The 25,324-nt window shown below is 53.3% G+C and overlaps 2 protein-coding genes and 1 long non-coding RNA gene across 5 annotated transcripts; 2 read left to right on the forward strand and 1 right to left on the reverse strand.

Moving 5' to 3' along the window:
- The first annotated feature begins 162 nt into the window (after positions 1-162).
- ABCB8 (ATP binding cassette subfamily B member 8) lies at positions 163-15,932 on the forward strand. Its single transcript, XM_084787724.1, has 16 exons — positions 163-374; positions 5,112-5,424; positions 5,770-5,925; positions 6,002-6,096; positions 6,222-6,327; positions 7,125-7,286; positions 7,396-7,481; positions 7,596-7,693; positions 8,452-8,557; positions 11,645-11,678; positions 12,177-12,313; positions 12,470-12,564; positions 12,741-12,874; positions 13,468-13,615; positions 14,708-14,958; positions 15,322-15,932. The coding sequence occupies exons 1-16, from the start codon at positions 280-282 to the stop codon at positions 15,460-15,462; spliced, it is 2,157 nt and encodes a 718-aa protein (XP_084643850.1). The 5' UTR covers positions 163-279; the 3' UTR covers positions 15,463-15,932.
- LOC311600726 lies at positions 15,662-19,812 on the reverse strand. Its single transcript, XR_014780340.1, has 2 exons — positions 19,687-19,812; positions 15,662-19,568 (listed from the first exon to the last, which is right to left on the reverse strand). It is a non-coding gene; the product is annotated as an uncharacterized lncRNA (long non-coding RNA).
- ASIC3 (acid sensing ion channel subunit 3) lies at positions 19,399-24,955 on the forward strand (the record flags this gene model as incomplete). Of its 3 annotated transcripts, XM_084787730.1 has the most annotated exons (11): positions 19,551-20,292; positions 21,824-21,974; positions 22,167-22,294; positions 22,432-22,627; positions 22,720-22,776; positions 22,876-23,023; positions 23,270-23,361; positions 23,438-23,517; positions 23,613-23,684; positions 23,812-23,870; positions 23,987-24,955. In XM_084787730.1, the coding sequence occupies 11 exons, from the start codon at positions 19,756-19,758 to the stop codon at positions 24,063-24,065; spliced, it is 1,599 nt and encodes a 532-aa protein (XP_084643856.1). In that variant the 3' UTR covers positions 24,066-24,955. The 3 variants fall into 3 exon arrangements, with proteins under 3 accessions (XP_084643854.1, XP_084643855.1, XP_084643856.1); XM_084787728.1 differs by having other exon boundaries at positions 19,399-20,292; positions 23,613-23,870; XM_084787729.1 differs by having other exon boundaries at positions 19,399-20,292; positions 23,812-24,955.
- Between the last annotated feature and the right edge of the window lie 369 nt (positions 24,956-25,324).

A 25,324-nucleotide genomic window follows, 5' to 3' on the forward strand; every position in this document is an offset into this window, starting at 1 on the left:
CGGCCGGAAGTCGGAAGCGCAGGACATCCCCGAATGTGAGAACGAATATTGCACGCCCTCTGTCACAGTACCCTAGGCCACTAACGAGGCTTCTGCTTGGTCCCGCCTGCAGCCAACATTTTATCCTATCACAGCTTGCAACAAGATTGATGTTTCTTTTCTCCAATCACCGCCGAGGTGAGAGGGATTGCCGGGATGTGGCCGTAGCTAACATGGAGCCTTCGGTAGGATGAGTGTGAGATTGCCGTTGCTGGCTCCTCCTGTCTTCCCTGCCTCAACATGTTGGTGCACTTATTTCGGGTCGGAATCCGGGGTGGTCCAGTTCTAGGATGGTCACTACAATCCTTGCGCTTCCACACCTTCTCGGCCGCCAGGTAAAAGATCAAGAGCTACTTGGAGTGTGGGCCATTGACCGGCCGGCAGCGCGCGGGGTCCGCCGGGAGGTGTAGTTCTGGGCTCGCGCGTGGCTTGCTGGGAGTTGTAGGCTAGCTCGGAGGGAGTGGAATGTCACTCCCCAGGGAATTGGCCTCAATTATTTATGGCGCAGTGTGGGTGCCAGCAGGAGGCTCTTTAGGTCTACATCTCCTACCAGTCAAGACGCTGCCGACTCCAGACCGCTGGCCACACCCAGTCACCACTGCCCACCAAGAGGCGCCACTCGCAGCCCGTGTCTGCCCTCTGGAGATCTGAACATAGTCTGTAATTGTATCCACGACATATTTACTATTAATGGTGCTTCGGAATTAGCCGAAATAATTTTAAATGATCAAAAGTGATTCCTGAGCTGGCGAGATGGTTCAGCAGGTAAAGGCTCTTGCTACCAAGACCTAGGTTCAACTTGAGGACCTGTTGGAGAGATGCAGTTTTGGTAAATTATCTTTTTACCTCTACTGTCTCAGACATACTTAATAAACAAAGACATACTTTTTAAAAATGTTAAGTAGTTCTTAGCTGGATTTAGTAGACCCCTGTGAATTGAAGGCCAGCCTGGTCTATAGAGAGTTCCAGGCTAGCCAGAGTTACATTGTGAAATATCAGCAGCTCTGGCTGAAACAGGAGGGTTGCTGGGAATATGGAGCCAGCACAGTCTCCATAGTGAGTAGTTCTGAGTGAACTAAATGAATAAGGAATTGATTCTTGGGGCTAGGTGCATTCGCCAGGAATGGAGTCAATCTGAACCATTTACTCTGGAGGCTGAATCTAAATTCAGTACACAGTGGAATGTATACCATGCACTTCAAGTTCAAGGCCTACCTGGACAACTTTGTAAGATCCTGTGTCAAAATAGAGTAAAAAGGCCGTTCAGATGGCTTCGTGGGTAAAGAGGTACCACAACATAATGTGGAAGGAGAGACCTGACTCCTGCGAGTTGTGCTTTGGTCTCCACTCACCTGGGCATACACACAGCCATGCAAATGCAGCAATAAATAAGCATTGTAATAAAATTTAAAAATAGAGAGTAAGCCAGGCAGTGGTGGTGCATGCCTTTAATCCCAGCACTTGAGAAGCAGAGGCAGGTGGATCTCCGTGAGTTCAAGGCCAGCCTGGTCTACAAAGTGAGTCCAGAACAGGCAAGACTACACAGAGAAACCCTGTCTCGAAAAACCTAAAAATAAATAAATTTAATAATAATAATAATAATAATAATAATAATAATAATAATAATAAAATTAAAATAGTAAAAAGAGAGCTGAGCACATGGCTTAGTGGTAGTTTTTTTTTTTCCATATATGAGCAGTAGATTCAATTTCTAGTTCCTGGGCAGAAAAAAAAAATCTAATCCAAGCCATTTTTGGTAAGATTAAAAAGAAAATTAAAAAGAAAATTTCCAGAGAGAAAATGGGTTGAAAGCATGCAAGAATCCAAAGTCTAATTTTCTTGTGGTTTGAAGACAGGGGGTTCCACTGTGTAGCCCTGGCTGGCCTGGAACTCACTTTGTAGACCAGTTTGACCTTGAACTCACAGAGATCCACCTGCCTCTGCCTCCAGAGTGCTGGGATTATAGGAGTGCCTTGCTACCCAGAACCTAGGATAGGATTTAATTGTAAATATTCTACAAAGAGCAACTGTTTCCCTGAGGGGTCCCAGAGAAGATTGCCAAAGGCAGGGTGTGTGACTGTGGAAAGCTCATCTGCTTGGTGGAAGGGGGCGGGCAAGCGCACGGGCTGGGAGAGCTGGGGCTGGGAAGTTTGTCCACCAGTTGTTGGCAATTGCCATTGGCTTCTTAGATTCTTGGCTTGGAGAAGATGAGAGAAGAAGCTGGAAAGTAGCCATGGTAAATTATTAATGGTTTGAAAACAGTCCCTAGGAAAGAGTGAGGGTGTTGATAATATTTAAGCCATAAAGGGACACAAGGTGAGACCAAATAAGTGAATGTGTTCATTTCATGAAAGGAATTTAGCAGACCGGGGTCATTCAGAAAGGAACATAACAGAAACTATCAGAATACATGCTTCAGAATTAAGGGAAGTATTTTGCGAAACCTTTCAACTTTGCTACACACACACATACACACACACACACACACACACACACACACACACACACACGACACTGGATTGTACTGGGGCATTGTACTAAGTCACCATGCACAGTGTCAGTCACAGTAAATCTGTATGTTTGCAGAGCATTGCAGTGGTGAGGTCATCTGTACTGCATCTCTAACAAGGGCATAGGCAGCTCAGCATGCACCTGCTCTATAGGCAGCTCATACCCCAGAGATCTCCTAAGTTCTGAAGAGTAAAATATGCCTCTGGCCCCTCAGTAAGATACTGTCTGATGGGAAAGTAGGACAGTGGTACAGGACGAAAAGAGAGTGTGTTTTCTCTATAACCGAGGATAGATAGACGGACGGCATAGTGGAAAAAAAAAAAAAGACCAGGCAGGTGGAACAGGGCCAAGCATGGGCTTCCCTGAGAGCAAGGGAGGGTGAAATCTATAGTGAGGGCCTGGAAATATGAAAAGCCATGATATTAAGGGACAAGCAAGCCACCCTCTGGGCTCTTGTATATTTGTGGTTATGTGCATGTGTGGATATGTGCGCATGAGCACAGGTGCGGAGGAAGCTGGACAGGTTGGATCCCCCGAGCTGTGCTGCAGTCACAGGCAGTTGTGAGCTTCCTGACAAGCATGCTGGACTCAACCTCAGGTCCTCCATAAGAGCAGTACCTGCTCTTAGCTGCCCAGCCATCTCTCCAGCCGCTGTTTGATTTTATTTTGAGACAAGGGCTCACTTTGTAGCACAGGCTAGCTTTGAACTTGAAATCTTCCAGCCTCAGCCTCCCAAGTGCTGGGATTTCAGGAATGCCGCGTCCCACTTATATGGTTTGTTTGTTTGTTTTTAAGTGTTTCCTCATCCTTAGTCTCTTTTGAGCATTCCTCTGTGTACTTTTGGCCAGATAACTTCTACTCCAAACAGGTTTCCTCTGTCCTGTCTTTCTCCTCTGGATCTCCTCTATTATGACCTCTAAAGTACAAATTTGATTCTATCACACTTTATCCTAAAAACTCCAGACAACTCTGAAAGCCCCACGTGGTGGCCTTCTCATGTCCCGGTGGAGCCTGGGATGGCAGACCACCCTTCCAAGACACCTGTTTCCTCTCCCTCCAGCCTGCTTGTCAAAGCTACATTGTTGCTGAAACTGTACTCTCATTGCGGACACTCCCGAGAGTGTTTCTTTGCCCCACCCCCACCCCAGCCCCAGTATGAACATGGCCGGCACCCATCCACCAATGCCTTTTCTGATGCTGCAGGCAAGCACAGCAGCACCTGCTCTCTGACCTCCGAGCTTCCCCACCCCACCCTCACCCCAGCCAGCATGACCCCCGAGGGAAGAAACTTACTCTACCTTACTGGGTTGGCTCCATACTCTGTGTCAGGGTAAGTTTACAGATGTTGTAATCAGCTGAATCGCATTTCCGTTTAATGCATACAGGGCCTGAAGGGAAAAAAAGGGCTTAGCCATCCAAGAGGATGATGACAATATCAGTCCTTTGCGGGTTTTCTTTCTGTTTCCTCTGTCAACAATGGGAGGGGAACATATGGCCCTTTGTCTTCATGCGTCACACACTGAGGGCCTGCCTACAGGAGCTAGGGTAAAGGGGTGAAATAAATCCAAAGATTTAGGTCTCTTCTGGCCCTGACTACCATACATAGCCTTGGCCATAGCAAATTTAGGACAGGAGAATGAGCCTGGATGCTAGAACCAGACAGGAGAGGTCCCTGTTCCCGCCCATCCCTGGGAACAAATGACACCCCCTCCCTGGCCTTCTTCTTACCAAGTGAGAATAAGGCATCTTCCAGGGTCAAGAGCTGTGGACCACTGGGCGTGGTGGCACAACCCTTTAATCCCAGCGCTCAGGGGGCAGAAGCAGGCGAATCGCTGTGAGTTCGAGGCCAGCCTTGTCTACAAAGCGAGTCCAGAACAGCCGAGGCTGCACAGAGAAACCCTGTCTCAAAAAAACAAAACAAACAAACAAACAAAAAACTGTGGACCATCAACTCACTATTGCTAGGTCACTTATGCCGTATGACTGCACGTGTACAGGGCCAGCGCAGAGAAGCTCACCACCAGGATCAAGGAAGCCTTCCTGGTCTGTCCCTGTAAAGGAGGCCCAGGCCAGCTGCCACTCCAGGCCTTTCCTCACTCAGGCAGGCTGGAGACCTGCATTGACCGGGTTGCTGGAGGTTAAGTGGGGGCCTTGCTGGCTGATGCTGGCTAGAAGACCCCGCTTGAGGGAAGGGCTCTTAGGATTGTGCTCTGATAGCATTCCATTCCGTAGCCGTTCCACACATGTGCGGGTGTCTTACAAAACAAGGTCGCTTAAGAATGTGCTAAGATAGTCATTCTGGGTGAGGTAGCACATGCCTGCAGTCACAGCAACTCGGGAGGCTGAGCCAGGAGGATCACTTGAGAACAAAAAGTTCAAGGCCGGCTGGGGAATATTGGAAGTTTTATCTCAAAATAAAATAAAACAAAACAAAAACATTCCTGGGAGAGGCAGCAGATAAAATGCTGTTCCAGAAGGCTCAGCCGGAGGGGGAGGCTGGTTGGTCATTTGATGGACAGACAGCCAGGGCCACAGTTGTCAGTGCCTTTTTCTACCTACAGGTCCTCAGATGACCAGTTTGGTTCATGCCTCCTCCGGGCAGTGGCCCAGCTGCGGTCACAGCTCCGGGCTCACCTCCCTCGGACCCCACCAGCTTCCCACCGGAGTTCCTCTACTTGGTGTTGGATTGGGGGGACGTTGGTGGTCCCTGCAGTGCTATGGCAGTATCCCCGCCTCTGCCTTATAGCACTGTGTGAGGCCGAAGGGTCCCCTCCTGCTCACCCCCAACCCCGTGCCCCAGAGCTGCGTTTTAACTGGAAGCTGTTCTGGCATTTCCTTCACCCCCATCTGCTCGCCCTGGGGGTAGCCATTGTGGTGAGGCTTTCCCTGGTCCTCTATGCTCAGGCCAAGAAGGGCCTAGGCAACTCCAAACCTGTGTTGCACAGGGACAGCATTCCTGCCTTGTGGAAACAGCAAGGGTTGCCTAGGCTGGGGCATCAGCATGACCTGTGGGAGCGGGCTGAGTTTGGGGGCTATGAGGACCCGGGGGCTGGAGGGCTGGACTTGAACTCTCAAAGAGGCCCTTCTGTGACCCCATGAGCTGCCACAGCGTGGACAGCACAAGGCTCAATAGTGGGAGAGGAAGAGCCAAAACCCGAGCTGGGGAGCGGGTGATATGGCCTTCTCTCCAAGTGTCTGTTCCCTCTCTCCCTGTCCCAGCTGGCCTTGGGTGCCGCACTCGTGAATGTGCAGATCCCCTTGCTCTTGGGCCAGCTGGTGGAGATCGTGGCCAAGTACATGAGGGACCGAGTGGGGAGCTTCGTGTCTGAGTCCCGGAGGCTCAGTACCCAGCTGCTCCTGCTCTACGGTGTTCAGGTACAGCCAGGGAGGAGGGCCTGGGGCTCACAGCAGCCTTCTTGGGGTGCCCCTGAATGCCAGGCCTCTCTTACAGGGACTGTTGACCTTTGGGTACCTAGTGCTGCTGTCCCACATCGGCGAGCGGATGGCCATGGACATGAGGAAAGACCTTTTCAGCTCCCTGCTCCGGTATGGACAGCTGTAGAGGGCGGGGCCAGGGTGGCTGATGGCTCCCAGGAGGTCTAGGAGGGTCCAACCCTGAAGTAACATTTCCCTCTCCTCCTCCACCTGCCCTCATCATGTTTCACTGTCAGGCAAGACATTGCTTTCTTTGACGCCAAAAAGACAGGGCAGCTAGTGAGCCGCTTGACTAGCGACGTGCAGGAATTCAAGTCATCCTTCAAGCTTGTCATCTCCCAGGTCAGTGGGTCGGGTCCCCGTGCACGCTCAGCAGGCCAGCCCTGACATCCTGACATGCCCCTGCCCAGCTCTGAGTGTAGGCCAAGGCTTCCTCCTGTCGGAGGAAGGTGTGTGGGAAAGGGAATGAAGAATCTGGAGAGAGGCCCTGGCAAAGTGTCAAGGTTAGGACAGGCTGCTGCTTCCTGGCAGGAGCAAATTCACTTGACCCAGCCTGACCCCTTTGTGCCCATGGCTAGCCAGCATCGAACTCAGGCATGACTCTACAGCATACTGACAGCCCCACTCTGTGCGCCCCTCTATCACCTGGTCCCAGGCTTGCCAGGACACCAGCCCATGCCAGTCAGGTGTATCCCTGTGCAGTTCAGTGTGTTCAAAACAGAAACAAGCAATGGGTTTGTCTAGAGTAAAAAAGCATATGGCCTAGCCAGGTGGTGGTGGTGCACGCCTTTAATCCCAGCACTTGGGAGGCAGAGGCAGGTGGATCTTTGTGTGTTCGAGGCCAGCCTGGTCTACAAAGTGAGTCCAGGATAGAGAAATCCTGTCTCGAATCCCCTCCCCCCACCAAAAAAGTATATGGCCTATGGGCTTTCTCTCCCATCCCTTTCACAACTGTGATCAGACCCTGACTCGTCAGGAAATAGTTTCATTTGGTAGCCAGTGACTGTCCCTTGACCTCCAGGACTCACACCTGTGGCCTGGGCCTCTTAAGTACAGAGCCGTGCCCAGCCCACCCTCAGCAGAATACCTACCACCCAGTGCTGATGCTCCAAAGTCCTCTGCCCTCCTCTCACTACTAGGGTCTGCGCAGCTGCACCCAGGTGATTGGTAGCCTGGTATCCCTGTCTTTGCTGTCCCCGCGCCTTACACTGCTTCTGGCCGTCGCCACACCTGCCCTCATGGGAGTGGGCACCCTGATGGGCTCAGGTCTCCGAAAGTTGTCTCGCCAGTGTCAGGAGCAGGTACTGGAATTCTTGGCACGCCCCCTTATTTCTTCCTAGCATCTCTGGCCCATTCTCCTTCTCCTCTTCCCGTCAACAACCTCCTCCCCATTTTCCTGTCTCCATGCAGATTGCCAGGGCAACAGGTGTAGCAGATGAGGCGCTAGGCAATGTTCGGACTGTGCGGGCCTTTGCTATGGAGAAGAGGGAAGAGGAGTAAGTCCCGGGACGGCAGAGTATAAAGCGATTCCATCTCTCTCACATACCCTCCCCTGCCCTGCCCCTCAGCCCAGCTGCTTCCTGAGTGCCCAGCCCGACCTTTCTTCCCAGACGCTATGAAGCGGAACTGGAGTCCTGCCGCTGTAAAGCAGAGGAGCTGGGCAGGGGCATCGCCTTGTTCCAAGGGCTCTCCAACATCGCTTTCAACTGTGAGTGAATGAGGGCTAGCCTGGGAGGGGACGTGGGCATGGGCTGGCTGGGAGCAAAGTAGGCAACAGACAGCACCCCCTGCCCGGTCTTCCTAACGTTGAGTACCTTCATTTGTGAGATGCCCCACTTCTAATACCTGTAGGTAATGAGAGAGTGATACCATCGCTTAGCTTGTGGAGAATGCTACAGGGGCGCCCTTAAGGGGTACGCTGTACTCCTGCCCCTCCTGCTCCTATTTATTTTGGGGCCACTGATATAGAACCAGGACCTCAGTGTTAGGAAAACATTTCACTACTGAGCTGTTTCTCCAGCCTTTTTTTTTTTTTATGTGTACATGTGTGTCTGTATGTGGGTATGTAGATATGAATGCAGGTGCCCCAGACGGCCCAGAGCTGGAGTTATAGGCAGTTGTGAGCTGTGGGGAACTGAACTCAGGTCCTCAGCATCAGCCGTATGTGCTCTTAACCACTGAGCCATCGTCCCAGCCTTTTTCTTTTTACATAGAGCCTCACTAAGTTACCTAGGCTGATTTCAGACTTTTTCTGTATCCCAGGCTGCCCCAAACTTGTGATTCTCCTGCCTCAGCCTCATGAGTAAGTGTTACAGGCCTACCACTATACCTGGCCTGCCCATCTTGTTTTTGCAATGAGGAGTTCAGGGCTGAGAGTCAGCTGGTAGGAGAGCAGGGTTTAGACTCAGGACTCAGTCCTCATGCCTGGCCACTTCCTGCCTCACTGCCTGGCCCCTTTCCATGTAGGTATGGTCCTGGGCACCCTGTTCATTGGGGGCTCCCTTGTGGCTGGACAGCAGCTGAGAGGGGGAGACCTCATGTCTTTCCTGGTGGCTTCCCAGACAGTGCAGAGGTGAGTGAGGACTACTCTCATCTCTCAGGACACACACATTCCCCCCCACCCCAATCCTTCCAGAACCCTTCCTATACTAGGAGAACAGGGATGTCAGTGCACTTGGGGGAGGTGCTACTGCCTAGCACTAACCCCAGTCACCCAAGGAAATGCAACAGGGAAGAACCCCCAAAACTTCCACAAGAGCCTTCTAAGGCTCCACTGGGCCTGCATTCAGGGACTTAGTCAGCATCATTAGCTTTCCTGGCAACTCTCAAGTGTCCCTGAGAAGCTTTTAAAAAAATTAATTGTGGTGAATAGACAATGGACAATTTAATGCCCTAGCCAGTTTTAAGTGTACACTTCAGTAGTGTTGTGCATGGCCCAGTGTTTTCAGTCACCACTGACACCTATCACCAGAACTTTGTCTTCCTACAAAAGTGAGACTTCATCCCCATTAAACACAAGCTCCCCACTCCTGTCGGCTCTGGCACCTCCTCCTACTTTGTGCCTTCTGTGGCACTGACCACACAGAAGGTAGGCACACGTCATCCTTCCCTCTGTGCCCAGCTGGTTTCACCTAGCACAGTGCTGGGGGGCGGGGTCATGTTGTGGCATGTATCAGGACTAAGTACCCTACTTGACAGGCTTCTTAAGGGCTGCCGTGGCCTCCAGCCATTTCCTAAAACAAGACGCAGACCCCTCCCCCACAAATGCTCCTCATGTAGCTTTCGTTTCCGTGCTTAGCTGAGGCCCATCTTCCCTGTGCAGCAACATAGAGCTCATCTGTCCCCTTGGCCAGAAGGCAGCCTCAGTGGGCGGCCCCCTGCCCCCCCCCCATCCCTCCAGGCCGCTAATCCCTCCCCTTCTCGTAATAAAACCCAAGCACTTCCTGTTGTTGTTTTCTACCTTGCTTTCCCCACCCACAGCAAATATTTTTTTAAATATATGTATGTTACAATAAATAATTAAAGAGTATGCTATAATAAATAATTAAAGAGCAAAGACATACTAGCACGAGCCGTGTCAAGAAGTGCCCTCCCTACAATCTATGCTTCCCTACCGAGGTGACCCTCTTGCTCATAGTGGTGTGCTGTCCCTGCCCAGAGCCCATGGCTGTGACTCCACAGTTTCTTAGAGAGTGGCTTAGTGTCGTAGTGTCCAGTGTGAAGTAAGGCCAACCTGCAGGAGGTGGGACAGTCTCGTCCCCACCACAGCCAGGGGTCCGCAGAGCACTGTGCACCTGCCTCTCAGCGTTTCTGCTCCACACCAAGGACCTGCAGACCCGGTGGTCCCCAAAGCCTTATCTGTCCTCCGGGCCAGGTGTGTGTTCTTCCCGCCTTTGTGACCCAGGTGCTCTGATGGCAGAAGGGGAGGAGCTTTCCATGTGCCCTCTGCTACCTTACGTTCCTCATGCTGACCTAACTCCCTGGTCAGAGTGGGCTCCGGCCCTGATGGCTTTCTTGTCCTGAGGACTCAGATGAACAGCTTGCGACTACTCCCTGAGCACACGCCTCCCTCCTCCCTGTAGTCACCCACTAGTGAGCCGTAAGCAGTGCTGTGCTTATAACTGCAGGGCAGCCCACAGAGTAGCCTGCACTGTGTCAGGCCCCTGCTCAGGCCACCATCACTAGCCACCTGGAGAAATAGGCCTCCTTAAGGACGCTGCTGTTTCTTCCTGACTCTTGCTGTGTATCCAAGGGCCCATGTGTCAGAGCTGAGGTCCAGCCGGGCGGTGGTGGCACACCCCTTTAATCCCAGCACTTGGGAGGCAGAGGCAGGTGGATCTCTGTGAATTCAAGGCTAGCCCAGTCTACAAAGTGAGTCCAGGACAGCCAAGGCTACACAGAGAAACCCTGACTCAAAAAACAAAAAAACAAAACAAAGCTGAGGTCCAAAGGGAAGAGTGAGCGAGGCATCACAGCTCCAGCTAAGTGTTCCTTTTGGCAGAGAACATATGGTCCCCAGATAGGGAATTTGTCCAGGTCAGTTTACTTCCTCATAATCTACAGCTGGCCCTGTTGTGCCAGGTCTCAGAGCAAGGTCAGGGCACTCCCTTGAGTCCTGCATGTTTGGATTTCAGTTGCGTTTGGGTGCTTTGCCAGGCCCTAATGGATTCCTGGTATTCTGTGAGCTGGTCCCATCCACATCCACAGATAGCTATTCACCTAGCACCTCCCCCTTCAGCCTTCCTCCTCCTGACAAGTGCCCATTGCACTGAGTCTGGCAAAACTGTTTCCTTGGGGCCTTTGGGTGCTTTCCCCAGCACTGGAAGAAGTGGATTTGGTCCATAGCTTGCTGGGACGGCAGTCTTTTTCTCTTCTCAGAAAGGACCCATTGCACACAGCGGCATACACAAGTCATGGGTTGGCTAACCCACTGGAGACCATGACTAAGGCCGTTGACTCACCTTCCTCCTTAGCTCACAGCAGGCGACCAGCCCCAGCCCCAGCCCCAACCCTGCCAACACAAGGGAGGTGACCCACTGTCTAGACAGATAAACACATGGCATCTCCTGCATACCCACCTTTAGGGTAAGCCCACAGTATAATCTTTGTCAGGGAAATTTGCTTTGGGGGCTCCTCGGGGCTTCCCCTTTTAGCCCCCTGTCTCTTCTTTTTCTGAAAAGACTTAACCTTTTTTCAACCTTAGTTTGAAAGTCAGTCCATGCTTCCCCAGAGGTCTGGCGTTCATCTGACCTCCCACTCTGGACCTATCTGTATCCCTGTGGCCTCTGTCAGGCAGCAGTACAGTTAGAGCGGGTAGAAGGCATCAGTTAGCCCCCCTGGTGGGCTGATATCCTCCCTAATGCTGTGGGCAATCCTCACCCATATACTAAAGGCCCAGAAAGCATGCAGGCCTACTGCTAAGTCCCGGGTGTTTACCCCTCATCCAGCAGCTCCGGAGCCCCATCCAGAGCCTGGCCTAGGCAGCACACAACTGTTACCCTAACTGAGAAGGCACAGAACTCAGTGGTCTAGGATCCCAGGGTCCCAGGAAGACCTTCGAGGCCCTCTCTGCATGAGTCCTGTGTTCTTGCCTCCCCTGCCACAACTTCCCCCTTCTCTCTGGCTCTTGTTAAGTCTTCTTTCTCTTTCCTCTTGGCAGGTCTATGGCTAGCCTCTCTGTCCTGTTTGGTCAGGTAAGTGACATTGTCCCAAGATGGGGTACCCAAGTCTGGTATAGAGTCCCATCCATCACTAGAGAGAAGGGTGTGTGTGTGTGCGTGTGTGCATGTGTGTCGCTCCTGTGAATACTGCCTATGATTGGGGGTAGACAGAGGAGGAACAAAGAACGGGACTTTGAACCAAAGCCTACAGTCTGGCTCCACTCCATGGTCTAACATGAAAGTTATGGACACACTGTAACCCTATCCGGTACCAGAAGCCCCCTTCCATGGAACCCCAGTTTTTTTGTTTGTTTGGTTGGGTTGGTTGGTTTTGGTTTTGGTTTTGGTTTTTCAAGACAGGGTTCTCTGTGTAGCTTTGGCTGTCCTGGACTGGGCAGACCAGGCTGGCCTCGCACTCACAGAGATCCGCCTACCTCTGGCTACCTAAGTGCTGGGACTAAAGGCATGCACCACCCAGATGGCTCTGGGCCCCAGTTTTTATCTCGACCACAAACTGGATTCCCTCTGCAGGTGGTACGTGGGCTGAGTGCAGGTGCCCGTGTCTTTGAGTACATGGCCCTGAACCCCTGCATCTCATTGACGGGGGGCTGCTGTATCCCCAGCAAGGACCTCCGTGGCTCCGTTACCTTCCATAATGTCAGCTTCAGGTCAGCAGTGGTGGGTAGGGGTCTTTGGGGCTGAGAATGGGGGGATGTCGGGTGGCATTTAACTAAATGCTCCTTGTGAACAAGCCCCTGTGAGGGTACTTAGGGGAGTCAGGGCCAGGAGGCTGGTCTGACTAGCGCTTTCTTGGCCACCCCCAGCTACCCCTGCCGCCCTGGCTTTGAGGTGCTCAAGGACTTCACCCTGACGCTGCCTCCCGGCAAGATCGTGGCTCTTGTGGGCCAGTCTGGGGGAGGTAAGAGGCACCTCACCACCGCCCATCGTCTGGGTCATTCTGTGGTAGGCACTTGGAGCAGGGATGGTAGCAAGCCCTCAGCGGTTCCTGCTCCTATGTGGGATGGAGGGGTCTCTCTTTGCTGGGAGATTCTCCAAAACCCTCCTTCTCCCCACAACTCCCCCTTCCCCCTCCAGGAAAGACCACAGTCGCTTCCTTGCTGGAGCGCTTCTATGACCCCACAGCTGGCATGGTGACACTGGATGGGCATGACCTGCGTACTCTGAACCCCTCCTGGCTCCGGGGCCAGGTCATAGGTTTCATCAGCCAGGTGAAGGGCTGGCGTTGGGCAGAGTCTGAACATTAAGACTGGGGCCCCTTTTCTTTCTCCCTACTGATCTCCCTGCTCCTGAGGATGTCCACGGCCTTCACGAGTCCTATCCATCCTCTGGGTTCAGGAAGCCTCTCTCCCACACAGATGCAGCTCTGTCCTTGTACTCCAGGACACAGACGCTGCTCCTGTGGGCCTGCAGTCTTAGGATCCCCGAGCAGTGGTCCTAAGACTGCCAGTGGCCAGCACCCACCAAGCCCAGCAAGGGATAGTTTCTTTCTTTGTGGGCTTGAGGTAAAGCCAGCACACCTTGGTAGAAGGGACACACATGCAGGAAGAGACTAAAACTCAAATGGCTTCCTATCACTATAGGGCCTGTCCATCATCACCTATGGTGAGGTAATCTTGTGTCCTCTGTGGGAGGGAGCCGCTGTTTCCCTTTAATGAGCCTTCCTGTCCTCATGTGATTGGCATCTGGCTTTGAACTTCAGACCCTCCCTGCAATGAGGGGTCCTTGGTGCATATGGCACCAACTCAAGAGTATAGCCTGAGGCCACCACCTCTGTGTGTCCCCACCACCCTCAACCTTGCAGGAGCCAGTCCTGTTTGGAACAACCATCATGGAGAATATCCGCTTCGGGAAGGTGGAAGCTTCTGACGAGGAGGTGTACACAGCTGCTCGGGAAGCCAACGCCCATGAGTTCATCAGCAGCTTCCCCGAGGGCTACAGCACCGTGGTCGGTAGGTCTCTTTGTGGGAAGCTGGTGGGTCCGCAGGGCAGTGGTGCGGCCCAGGAGCCAAGAGCCTATAGGCAAGGAACAACTCAGTGTGACTCTTTTTTGTTTTTTTTTTTTGTTTTTTTTTTTTTTGAGACAGAGTTTCTCTGTGTAGCCTTGTCTGTCCTGGACTCGCTTTGTAGACCAGGCTGGCCTCGAACTCACAGTGATCCACCTGCCTCTGCCTCCCGAGTGCTGGGATTAAAGGCGTGCGCCACCACGCCCGGCTCTCAGTGTGACTCTTAAGAGGGCCAGCTAGAAGACTGTCAAGCCAGGAAAGACCAGACCATGGCTGAGGGGACAAAGATGGCTGTATGGAGACAGAAGAGCTCCAGCCCACGTGGCCCCAGGCATAACAGTCTAGACAGGGCTCTGAGAGGAGATGGGGGATAGAAGAAAGGTAAATGGAAGAGCCCCGGCCACAGACTTGTGCACTCTGGAGCCTACCACAGGCCAAGCCAGGCTCCTGGACTGTAGTTTTGTTCTTCAGGGGCATCCCTCAGCACAACAGGCAGGTGCCTTGCGCACGCCTTTCCTGTCTTCATGGTACTGGACAATACAGTGGCAACACAGGCGTGCGTCACCATGCCCAGCTCCAGTGTGTCTCTTGCTTGTTGGAGCTTCCTAGGCCTGCTCCCCTTACTGACCTGTGACCCTGACATTACTTCTCAGCCCCTTGAGGTTATTTGTGGCTCTCAGATTGTCACCTCTGTCTTCTATGGCCTCAAATCCCTCTGTGTTTAGCATATTTGTGCTGTGTAGCCCATGCCTGGGTGCCAAGTGGGCTCACTGCAGCCAAGGCCAGGATCCAGGAAGACAGTCATTGCTTTAGGCACCTGGTGAGAGACACCCAGGAAGGGGCATTCATGAAAGACACTGGTGTTTTGGGGTGCAGTAACATGCTTGAGCACTCAGACTGCCAAGCAGGAACGCGGGGTGGAGGTGGGGGTCCTTACAGGAGCCTGATGGACCTTTGTAAGTACCCAGTGCCGTTTGTGTACCGCCTCAAGTGTGGAGCTAAGGATCACTTTAGACCCCTGTCCTGCCCTTTCCCTAGGTGAGCGGGGCACAACCCTGTCTGGTGGCCAGAAGCAACGCCTGGCCATCGCACGTGCCCTCATCAAGCAGCCCACTGTGCTGATCCTGGACGAGGCCACCAGTGCACTTGATGCAGAATCTGAGAGGGTAGTACAGGAGGCTCTGGACCGGGCCAGCGCTGGTCGTACCGTGTTAGTCATTGCCCACCGGCTCAGTACTGTCCGTGCAGCCCACTGCATTGTTGTCATGGCCAACGGCCAAGTCTATGAGGTCAGTCGGGTTGGGAACGGGCAGTGGCTCGGGTGGCGGAGCTCAGCTAGATATATGAGCACCTGGCCTGGTTCCAGGTGCTTGAGGTCACGCTCTGGGAGCAACCCCCCAACCCATCAAGGTCTTTCTGTCCTTGGATAAGCCCTGGCCTCTGGCCACTGGGAAAGCCGAGCTGCAGGCTCCCAGGACCAGAGGATGTATATGGTATTGATGGGGATACTGAGGTAGAGATAACTACCCAGGGGCTAAGATGCAGAGAGGCCCTGCCAGGGACTTAAGTGGTTATGAGCTCACAGATGGTAGAGGTCAGCCCTGCTGGTGCTCTAAGTTTAGCTCTGTTGAAATGATCCTCCCTGTGTCCAGGCTGGCACCCATGAAGAACTCCTTAAAAAAGGCGGGCTCTATGCAGAGCTTATCCGGAGACAAGCCTTGGATGCCCCACTGACCTCAGTCCCATCTGCAGAGAAGCCTCGAGAGCCCAGGAGTGGCCAGCGGAAAGCCTGAAAGGTCCCCTGGGGACAGGCCACTGCCAAGCATCCTCTGTGGCTGCAGCTCTGCCGGGACAGAGCCCTTGAAGGGCCAGTATGCTGGGGCGTGGCCTGCACTCCTGCTCCCTTGAAAGAACTGGGCCCGGCAGCTGGGGTGGGAGGGTGGCTTTCCTCCCCGCTGCTTTGCCCATCCTGGCTCGGCCCTGTGGTTACTGGGATGTGGTCAGTGAGGCAGAATCCCTGAGCACCTCTGCCTGACCCTCTCAGTCTGGCCCAGTTCTACCCAACACTCTGTAGCTCAGGCCCTCGCTCCTGGGGGCTGAAATTCATGGTCCAGCCAGGCCTGGTAGAATGGGCTGTGATTTCACTTGGGAGACAGATGTAGGAGTATCAAGAGTTCAAGGCCATCCTGGGTTACATCGTGAAACTCTATCTCAGAAAAAGAAAGAAAAACACATAAATAAATAAAATAAATTTTTAAAAGAGGCTGAGGCTGTAGCTTAGTGGCAGAGTGCCTACCATTTGTGAGGGGCCTATATCCCATCCTTAATACTGTGAATAAAAATAAAGCCCAGGGTTGGAGAGTAACCCAGGACCTGAGACCTAGGCTTTGCCTCACCCCGAGTAGGACCTTGCATCCGCAATGTGGGTCCTGACTCATCCTTCACACAGTCACAGTCCTGGTTTCTGGAAGCGTGAAGCAGTAGTGGTCCATTGTACGGGAGCTGGAGGCAGGGTGATCAGTTTGGGATCATCCTTGGCTGCATAGAGAGTTTGAGGCTAGCCTGGCCTTTGTGAGAGCCTGTCCCAGGGGTGGAAGACACAGTTAATAAAAAACAAAAGCCTCCACTGGTTTCTTAGGTGCCAAGGAAAACACATGAAAGGCCCTCTAGAATGTGGTGGGGCACATCTTTAATCCTAGCACTCAGGAGGCAGAGACAGGCGGGTCTCCAGGACAGCCAGGGCTGGTACACAGAAAAACCCTGTATCAAAAAACAAAAACAAACAAATATGTATAGTGTGTGTGAAGTTGGTATGAGTAACCATAAAGATGATGGAAGTGGTGACATGGTGACCTTACCCCTCACCTCTAAAGGGAGTGCCATGAGCCTGTGGCCCCAAAGCTGCAAATGAAGCAGGCTGGGGCCTCCACTGGCTTCTTAGGTGTCAAGGAAAGCACGTGAAAGACTCTAGACTGTGCTGCACTGATGTTCCTGGAGCATCGGGGCTTTGTCTTACGCTGCTACAGATACATTGGCCCACTCCACATACTCTTAAAGTGTGACGGCCCCGAGCCTTGGTACTCCAGGTCACTTTCCCATGAGAAGCTGTCCCCAGCCAGCCACATCTGGGTTGTAGTGCAGGGCAGGGGAGAGGTGCTGTAACTTCATGGCCACACGAGCGGTCTGTACTCGTCATGCGGCAAAGGGTAATGGTCTTTCAGGAGTGATCAGTGCTAAGTACAGAAAAAGCTGCTCTTGGGTGCTGGTGTAGGAAAGGTGGCTCCGGTGAGTGCAGAAGCTGAAGTTGGACTTGTGCTTAGGACAAGGAACCCAAGAACCCTACCTAGTCCATCATGCTCTGGTTCAGTGTCTGTAGTGACAGCCTGGGAAGCCAAGTTCTGGGGTGGCTTCCATTGTCCAGCCACTGCTGGACATTGCCCACCCCACTCCACCTCCACCTCACCTGGTCAAGTGCAGCTTAGAGCAAGGCCTTTGCTTTCCATAGAAATGCCCCCTCTGTGTGGCCCCACCCTCTGTCCAATTGGGACATAAAATCCTGTCACAGAGCACCTAGCCAAGTAGCCCCACATCATGCACACAGTCGTCAGGCTAGCAGTGCACAGATCACTTGGTGACAGATTCTCAGCCCCCTGACAGCCACCGGATGACTGCCTACCAGGGAATGGGACCCTGTGCTCAATAGTTGGTGACCCCAGCTTTGTGGCTTTGTTTACCCTGTCACCCTGGCCAGGCTTTCCCAGTCCCTAGTAGAGAAAAGCAGCTTGGCTATACTTGCTCTTGAGGAAGCCTCTTCCAGAAGTGAAGTGGGACATTTTGTAAGGATGCCCTTAAAAACCACAATGTAGTAACCCCAGAAAGCGGTCACATCAGTGCCACAAGCCATTTTAGTCACCTCTCCTTCCTAAGATGTTACTTGCCAAGCCTGTGCCACTAAGCCTGGGACAGTTTCTGAGACTGAGCCCTGAGTGCTTGCTAGAAGGACCAGTGCGCAGTCTGTCAGAGGCCTCACAGTGTGACTGGGTGGTTGGTGTAATTATGTCCCTACCACTCATGGCCAGAAGCCACCAGAATGAACCTAGCAGTCTCCAGTGCTTTTCAAAGACATGGAATATAAATATAATCCTGAGACCAGCAAGGTTGCTTAATAAACAGAAACACCTGCCAACAAACCTAAGGCCCTGAGTTCAATCCCCTAAAACCCATGTGGTGCACAAGAAACTCCCAAAAGTTATCCTCTGAACCTCCACACACGTGACACGCGTATGCAATAAATAAACATTAGAGAAAATGTAAATAATGGAGGGGTCTGATTTTAATTTTTTTTTTCAAGACAGGGTCTTTCTGTGTAGCCTGTCCTGGACTCACTTTGTAGACCAGGCTGGCCTCGAACTCACAGAAATCCTCCTGCCTCTGCCTCCCCGAGTGCTGGAATTACAGGCATGTGCCACCGTGCCCAGCCATGTCTGATTGCTCTTGAGCATACAAAGTTCTGCCTAATTCCTAGATATGTGAGGATAGATGAGAGTTTACCCAGTATAGACCATGACAGTGACAAGAAGCAGGCAGGCCCCTATGCAGATGTCCTTGGCCTGCTGGCCCCTCTTGTCTGAGTCCCTTGCACTCACTCTTCCAAGTCAGCTAACACTGAGCTCCGGAAGCACACACCCCACCCCGAAGCCCTCCCCTCATCTTCCTTTCAGAATTCCTGGAAGTAGCTCCATGCCTTCATCACATGCTGCCCTTGCCCCATGGAGGACAAGGTGCAGGGAGCTGATGACTCAGTGGCCTGGAGTCCCCTCCAGGCATATTCCCTGGTCAAGACTAATGGGAGTGCAAAATGGTATAACTGCTGTGGGGCTGGGGGTGGGGGATCTGGTGACATCTGCCAAATTAGCAAGGCAGTGCTCTCAACCCGGAAACTGTTCCAGGGAGTCTCTCTATGACATTGATAGCAAAGGTGGTGTTGAAAGGCTGGGAAACTCCAGGGGTTATCAGAGAAGACAGAAGACAGCACCTCCACATGATGGACTAGGACCACCTCCAGTAGTGAGGGAGCTTTCCGGATGTGGAGGTCATGATTTTTGAATATGATAATTGAAGAGAGGAAGATGGAAAGTCACGAGGTACCCTGGATACCTTGGGGGGAGCAAGAAAATCCATAGTCATTCTGAAGGAGGATAGCCTGACCAGCAGGAGGGTCTGAGGATGAGCTGGGCCTGGGTCTCCAGGCAGAGACAGCCACTCAGAACACAGGAAGCCACTAAATATGGAACCCAAAAAGGGCCCTGCTCATGCAGTATTACTAGGATGCTGGGGTCATAGGAAGAGAAAATCTGCCTGTGCCAAACCTCCCACCACTCTCTAACTTGGTCAAGAGCCAAGTCCGCTCTGCGAAAGAACAAATGATGCCAGGTGGGTTCTCGGAAGGGCAGGAGAGGCAAAAGGAAAGAGGGGCCGGAGCAAGCCTCAGCAGCTGACCCTCAGGTCCAGCATTCAGGGGCTGTGACTGGGCCCCAAAGGCATCCCCAACCCCAATGTCTATCTGGGTTTACTTCAAACCCTACGCTGGACTGCTGCGGTTTCCTCCTGGCGCCTCTGGTCTCTGACAGCAGTGACTCCCCCTCACGCTGCACTAATGGCTCAGCCTGGGGCCCCAGGGACCTTCCCTGCCCCCCCAAGACTGCTCTGCTGCCCCCCCCATCCCCCTCATGCTGAAACCTAATCCTCTGCAGCAGCTTCAGATCAGTCTTGCTCTGCAGCCCCTGCCTGCCACTACCTCCTGCTCCCTACCTGGCCTTTACTGCAGAGCCCCAGCCCCACGGAGCCAACGCCTGTTCTGGGGAAGGCAGAGCTGGACCGAAGTTCACCTCGTCCAGTCCTACCAGGCCAGTACTTTCACCTCTCAATCTTGGCTCTTCCCTTCTTCTCCTTTTCTCTCCTCTCTATTCCTTTCTGAGACACCTGAATCCCATCTCAATCTCCCCAACTTGCCCTACAAAACAGCCTTCCGTCACTCCTCGGAAACCCAGTACCCAGTCAGCAGACCCCCTCCCTGGGCTCCTGCCATGAAACCCCCCTCCGGATTGGAGCAGGCCCCGCAGCGACAGGCCTCGGACATCCGGGTGTTCGCCAGCAGCTGCACAATGCATGGTTTAGGCCACGTCTTTGGCCCCGGGGGCCTGACCCTGCGCCGTGGGCTGTGGGCCACAGCTGTGCTCCTGTCGCTGGCGGCCTTCCTCTACCAGGTGGCTGAGCGGGTGCGCTACTATGGGGAGTTCCACCATAAGACCACCCTAGATGAGCGTGAGAGCCACCAGCTTACCTTCCCAGCTGTCACTCTGTGTAATATCAATCCACTTCGCCGCTCACGCCTCACACCCAACGACTTGCACTGGGCTGGAACGGCGCTGCTGGGCTTGGACCCTGCTGAACACGCTGCCTACCTTCGCGCCCTGGGCCAGCCCCCTGCCCCGCCTGGCTTCATGCCTAGTCCCACCTTTGACATGGCACAACTCTACGCCAGAGCCGGCCATTCTCTTGAGGACATGTTGATGGACTGCCGCTACCGTGGCCAGCCTTGTGGGCCCGAGAACTTCACAGTGGTGAGCCCAGTTGCCCTAAGTCTCCTACTCAGGGACTACACTCTTTTTTGTTTGTTTGTTTTTTTTGTTTTGGTTTTTCAAGACAGGGTTTCCCTGTGCAGCCTTGGCTGTCCTGGACTCACTTTGTAGACCAGGCTGGCCTTGAACTCACAGCAATCCACCTGCCTATACCTCCTGAGTGCTGGAATTAAAGGTGTGCGCCACCACTACCCAGCTAGGGACTACACTCTTAAGCCTTGTCAGCCCAAGTTTCCTGGACACCAGGAAGCCGTAACACCGCTGCCTGGATATCCCCTGGTTCCTGCTGGCCACAGGAGCTCCATCCAGGTCATGCTGTCTAGTCCAGGAAGCTGCTTCTGGAGGCTCCCTTCTCCTCACTTAGCCACTGTGCACCTGGCTATGCCTCTCAGCAAGGACACTGACCCAAGCAAGCTGCAGAGCCAAGGGCTAGTCGGTGGAGACACTACTCCTAGGGTAGAATGCAAAACCTTGGGACTACTCTAGACAGAGGCCCCTGTCTGCCACCAGAAGACGTACTTTCCTCTGCCTCATCGGAATCTTGCCACCCCAAAGAATAGAGCCATTTCCTTTTGTTTCAGTTATCCCCGTAGGCTTCAGGCTTTGGCTAGTCAGAGAAGTTGGTGTGAGGAGGGAGGCTTCCCCACTCCACATGCCTACATGTGAGGCTGAGGACACTGAGATATGGGCTTTAGAGTTCCTTCGAGGAGGGTGGGAGAACCGGTTTGCTGCATGAGATCCAGTCTCAAAAAACCCAAAACATAAAATAAGCATGCTGGTGCATACCTTTAACCCCAGAACCTGGGGAACAGCGCAGGAGCAGGAGGATCACTGTGAGTTTGAGGCCAGCCTCCTCTACACAATATAGCAAGTTCCAAGACTACATAAAGAGACCCTGCCTCAAAAAGAAAATCTGAAGAAAAGTAGGACAGCCTGGGTGGTGGTGGTACACACCTTTAATCCCAGCACTTGGGAGGTCTACAAAGCAAGTCCAGGACAGCTAAGGCTATACAGAGAAACCCCGTCTTGAAAAAAAAAAAAAGAAAGAGAAAGAAGAAAAAAGAAGAAAGAAAGATAAAAAGAAAAAAGTAAGGAGGGAAGGAAGGAAGGAAAAGAAAATTATTTGGGACAGGGTGGAAATTCAGCTAGGTCACCTGGACTTACTCACCTAGGTTCCCCCTAGGTACTTAGGCAACACATTCAAGATGTACTCAACTTGGACTTCTGCTTCGAGAACTGGGAGGATTTGTCACTGGGTACGGCAGGCAGCTCATCCCTGTAATCCCAGCAGTTGGTATTTGGAGGCAGGAGAGGCAGGAGTTTGAGGCCCTCTGAGCCACACCGCAAACAGCAGACAAGCCCAGGCTACAAAAGAACTTGCCTCAAACCCATCCCCCCTCCCTCCCAGAAAACCCAAGTGACCAAACAAAGAGAAAGGGCTCAAAGAGGGGAGCGGGGGTGTCCCATCCCCAAGGGCTTGTCTGAGAGAGGGCCCGTCCCTTTCTGCCCCCAGATCTTCACGCGAATGGGGCAGTGCTACACCTTCAACTCCGGTGCCCACGGTGCACCCCTGCTCACCACTCCTAAGGGGGGCGCTGGCAATGGGCTGGAGGTTATGCTGGATGTACAGCAGGAGGAGTATCTGCCCATCTGGAAGGACATGGGTGAGGGGCACAGGGTCATTTGCCTGTGAGGAGGGATGAGGGGGGAGGCACGCATGGCACTAGAAATCACAGAGACCACAGGAAGGAGAGCCAGGTGAGTAGAGAGGATGCCTGAAGCATGCGGAGAGGGGCTGTCAAGGGAGTCTCTCCTGGCAGTGGAGTGTCTGAGGCCTTAAAGGCCCCTCCCTGCAGAAGAGACCCCGTTTGAGGTGGGGATCCGAGTGCAGATCCACAGCCAGGAGGAGCCCCCTGCCATTGACCAGCTGGGCTTCGGGGCAGCCCCAGGCCACCAGACTTTTGTGTCCTGCCAGCAGCAGCAAGTATGTTGGTTCATCTGCCTGTACCTCCCACCCTCCCCCATAAGACCCTCAGACCCCAAGCCATGGTCTTGTCCCTGGGGCCCTCACCCCAGCAACTTCAATGACCCCAGAGTCTCCTTACCCTCGTCCCTCCACAGCTGACCTTCCTGCCACCGCCCTGGGGTGACTGCAATACTGCATCTGTGGATCCCGACTTTGATCCAGAGCCCTCTGATCCCTTGGGTTCCCCTAGCCCCAGCCCCAGCCCTCCTTACAGCTTAATAGGGTGCCGCCTGGCCTGTGAGACGCGCTACGTGGCTCGGAAGTGTGGATGTCGAATGATGCATATGCCTGGTAGGTGACTGGGGTCTGTTGGGAATAAGGGACTGGGGATTTCCTAGGGGGCGCTCTCAGGCTCCTGGACCAATCTCACCTTCCTAACCTAGGAAACGCCCCAGTGTGCAGCCCCCAGCAGTACAAGGACTGTGCCAGCCCAGCTCTGGGTAAGGCACATCTCTTCAGCCTCTCTGTCCCCCATCCACTTGATCGTTGATCCCAACCTTCTGGCCAAGTGGTCCTTATCCCTGCTTTGCGGCCTGCAGACGCCATGCTGCGAAAGGACACGTGTGTCTGTCCCAACCCGTGCGCCACCACGCGCTATGCCAAGGAGCTCTCCATGGTGCGGATTCCCAGCCGCGCTTCAGCTCGGTACCTGGCCCGGAAATACAACCGCAGCGAGACCTACATCACGTGAGCCAGCAATGCTGGAGGCACTATGCCTGAGTCGAGGGTCTCCTAGGAGGGAACTGGACTGCACACAGCCCAGGCTGGATTCATATTATAACGGGTTCTGGGACTCTGGGCAAACTTCTTAAACTTTCGGCCTTGGGGGATGGGAATAACGCAAAGATCTTGAAAGAGGCCAGAATGCCCACACCTACTTCCAGCTGGCACCAGGCGGTGTCCAGCAAGCGCTTTGGGCTTCTTTTCCTCCAGGGAGAACGTACTGGTTCTGGATATCTTCTTTGAAGCCCTCAACTATGAGGCAGTTGAGCAAAAGGCGGCCTATGAAGTGTCGGAGCTGCTGGGTGTGTACAGACTGCCTGGGGCTGCAGAGGTGTGGACAGATCAGGTGACTGGGCTGACAGCGCTCTGCCTCCACAGGAGACATTGGGGGACAGATGGGGCTGTTTATTGGAGCCAGCCTGCTTACCATCCTTGAGATCCTGGACTACCTCTGTGAGGTGGGACAGAACCCCAGACATAATGGGGGAAGAACCAGGCCACAAGTGTCCAGGGAGGTGGATGTTGACCACCTACTCCCGCCACTTGCCCCCAGGTTTTCCAAGACAGAGTCTTGGGGTATCTCTGGAACAGAAGGAGTTCTCAAAGGCGCTCTGGCAATGCTCTGGTAACAGTCCCTTTGCCCTCCCCAACCCGTAGCGTTGTAGGTCTCACCCCAAACCTTACACATCTGGTCCAGGAGCTCCGTCCGGCAATCTTGGCTGGTCTCCACCTGCCTCTCCCTTTTCCCACAGCTTCAGGAAGGGCTGAATGGCCATCGAGCACATGTTCCCCATCTCAGCCTGGGTCCCAGGTAATATGAAATATGCCCCGGGAAGTCAAAGGTCAGGGCAGGTTGAGAGGAGGAGGTTCAGGTCTAGGGTAGATTGGTGGAGGGGTCCTGCCCAGTGCTGTGGCTTGTCCCACCAGGCCTCCGACCCCTCCCTGCGCTGTCACCAAGACACTCTCTGCCTCACATCGTACCTGTTACCTCGTCACAAGGCTCTAGACCTGCTGTGACCGCTTGGCTGTACCGTGACATCTTGGACATGTCCAACCTGTATATCTTTGCTGTCTTCACCCTAATAAAACTCTAGTGCACATGCGTCGGGTGTTTGCCTTACAAGTCAGACACTAGCAGAGTCAACGACAGCCTTCCACCCCATCCACTGACAGCTGGGACCTGGGCCCGTTATGCCCTTGGGGAGGACGAGGAAGGAGGATAATTTTAAGGGGAGAGCAATCAGGTGCATCCTAGTGTTCATGAGCCTATCAAACCCATTTTCTTTTAATTTTGTTTTTCCTGAGCAATGGGGACTGAACCCAGGGTCTGGGGACAGCCGCTACGCACATGTACACGCCCATCACTTTGTTCTTCTGAGGCAGGGTCTCATACACTCCCAGCTGTGGTTGAACTGTGCAGCCCAGGGTGACCTTGAACTCTTAATCTTCCTGCCTCCACCTCCCACGTGTTGAGATTATAGGCATATACCACCATGTTGGGCTTCCCAGCCCTTTTTATGTCTTGTTTATTTGGAAACAGAGTCTCGCTAGGTTGTCCAGATTGCCTCATACTCACTCTGCAGCCCACAGTGGGCCTTGCAGCTCTCCTGCCTCAGGCTCCTTGGTAGTTTGGAACACAGGCCTGTACCACTATGTCCACCTCCTACCAACATCTAAGAAGGCAGTCTCTCCGCGCCCAGAGGCTAACTAGGTGTGATGGCCCACATCAGGCACAGTGAGTCGCTATTCCCTGCGCCAACAGTGTATAGCCAGTATGAGGCTCTAAGCAGCTGGGCAGGATTGTGGAAGTGGCAGGCTTACAGTAAAGACTCTAGTCCATATGCAAGAACACAAGATGGTGTCCTGCCTCCGAACTTCACGCTATGGCAAAGTTCTTGCCTTGCCAACCTCTCCACAGGAGCTGACAGCCTGCTTGAGAGAGTAGGCCTGAGAGCCCTCCTTTCCCTTTCCTGTCAAGAGGGCACCCCTGGACCTCTGCCTCAGTTCCAGTTTCCTTCTTTCACTGCACCCCAAACACTGGGAAACTGGCAAACAGGAACTGGAAAGGGCTGTTCTTATGGAAGAGACCCACACAGCTCTGGGTCTCTCCTGCCCCAGCCTACAACTCCAAGTATGAGTAAACAGAGATGGGAGGCTCTGTACAGGACGCAGAGACACCCATACAGAGGCCTGGCTCAACTTGGCACCCAGGTCAGTGGCGTCCTACCTCAGGACTGTATCTGGCCCTTCTAGGCATAGGAGAGA

Source organism: Acomys minous, assembly GCF_964271855.1.
Source record: "Acomys minous genome assembly, chromosome: 6".
In the NCBI taxonomy this organism is placed as follows: domain Eukaryota; kingdom Metazoa; phylum Chordata; class Mammalia; order Rodentia; family Muridae; genus Acomys; species Acomys minous.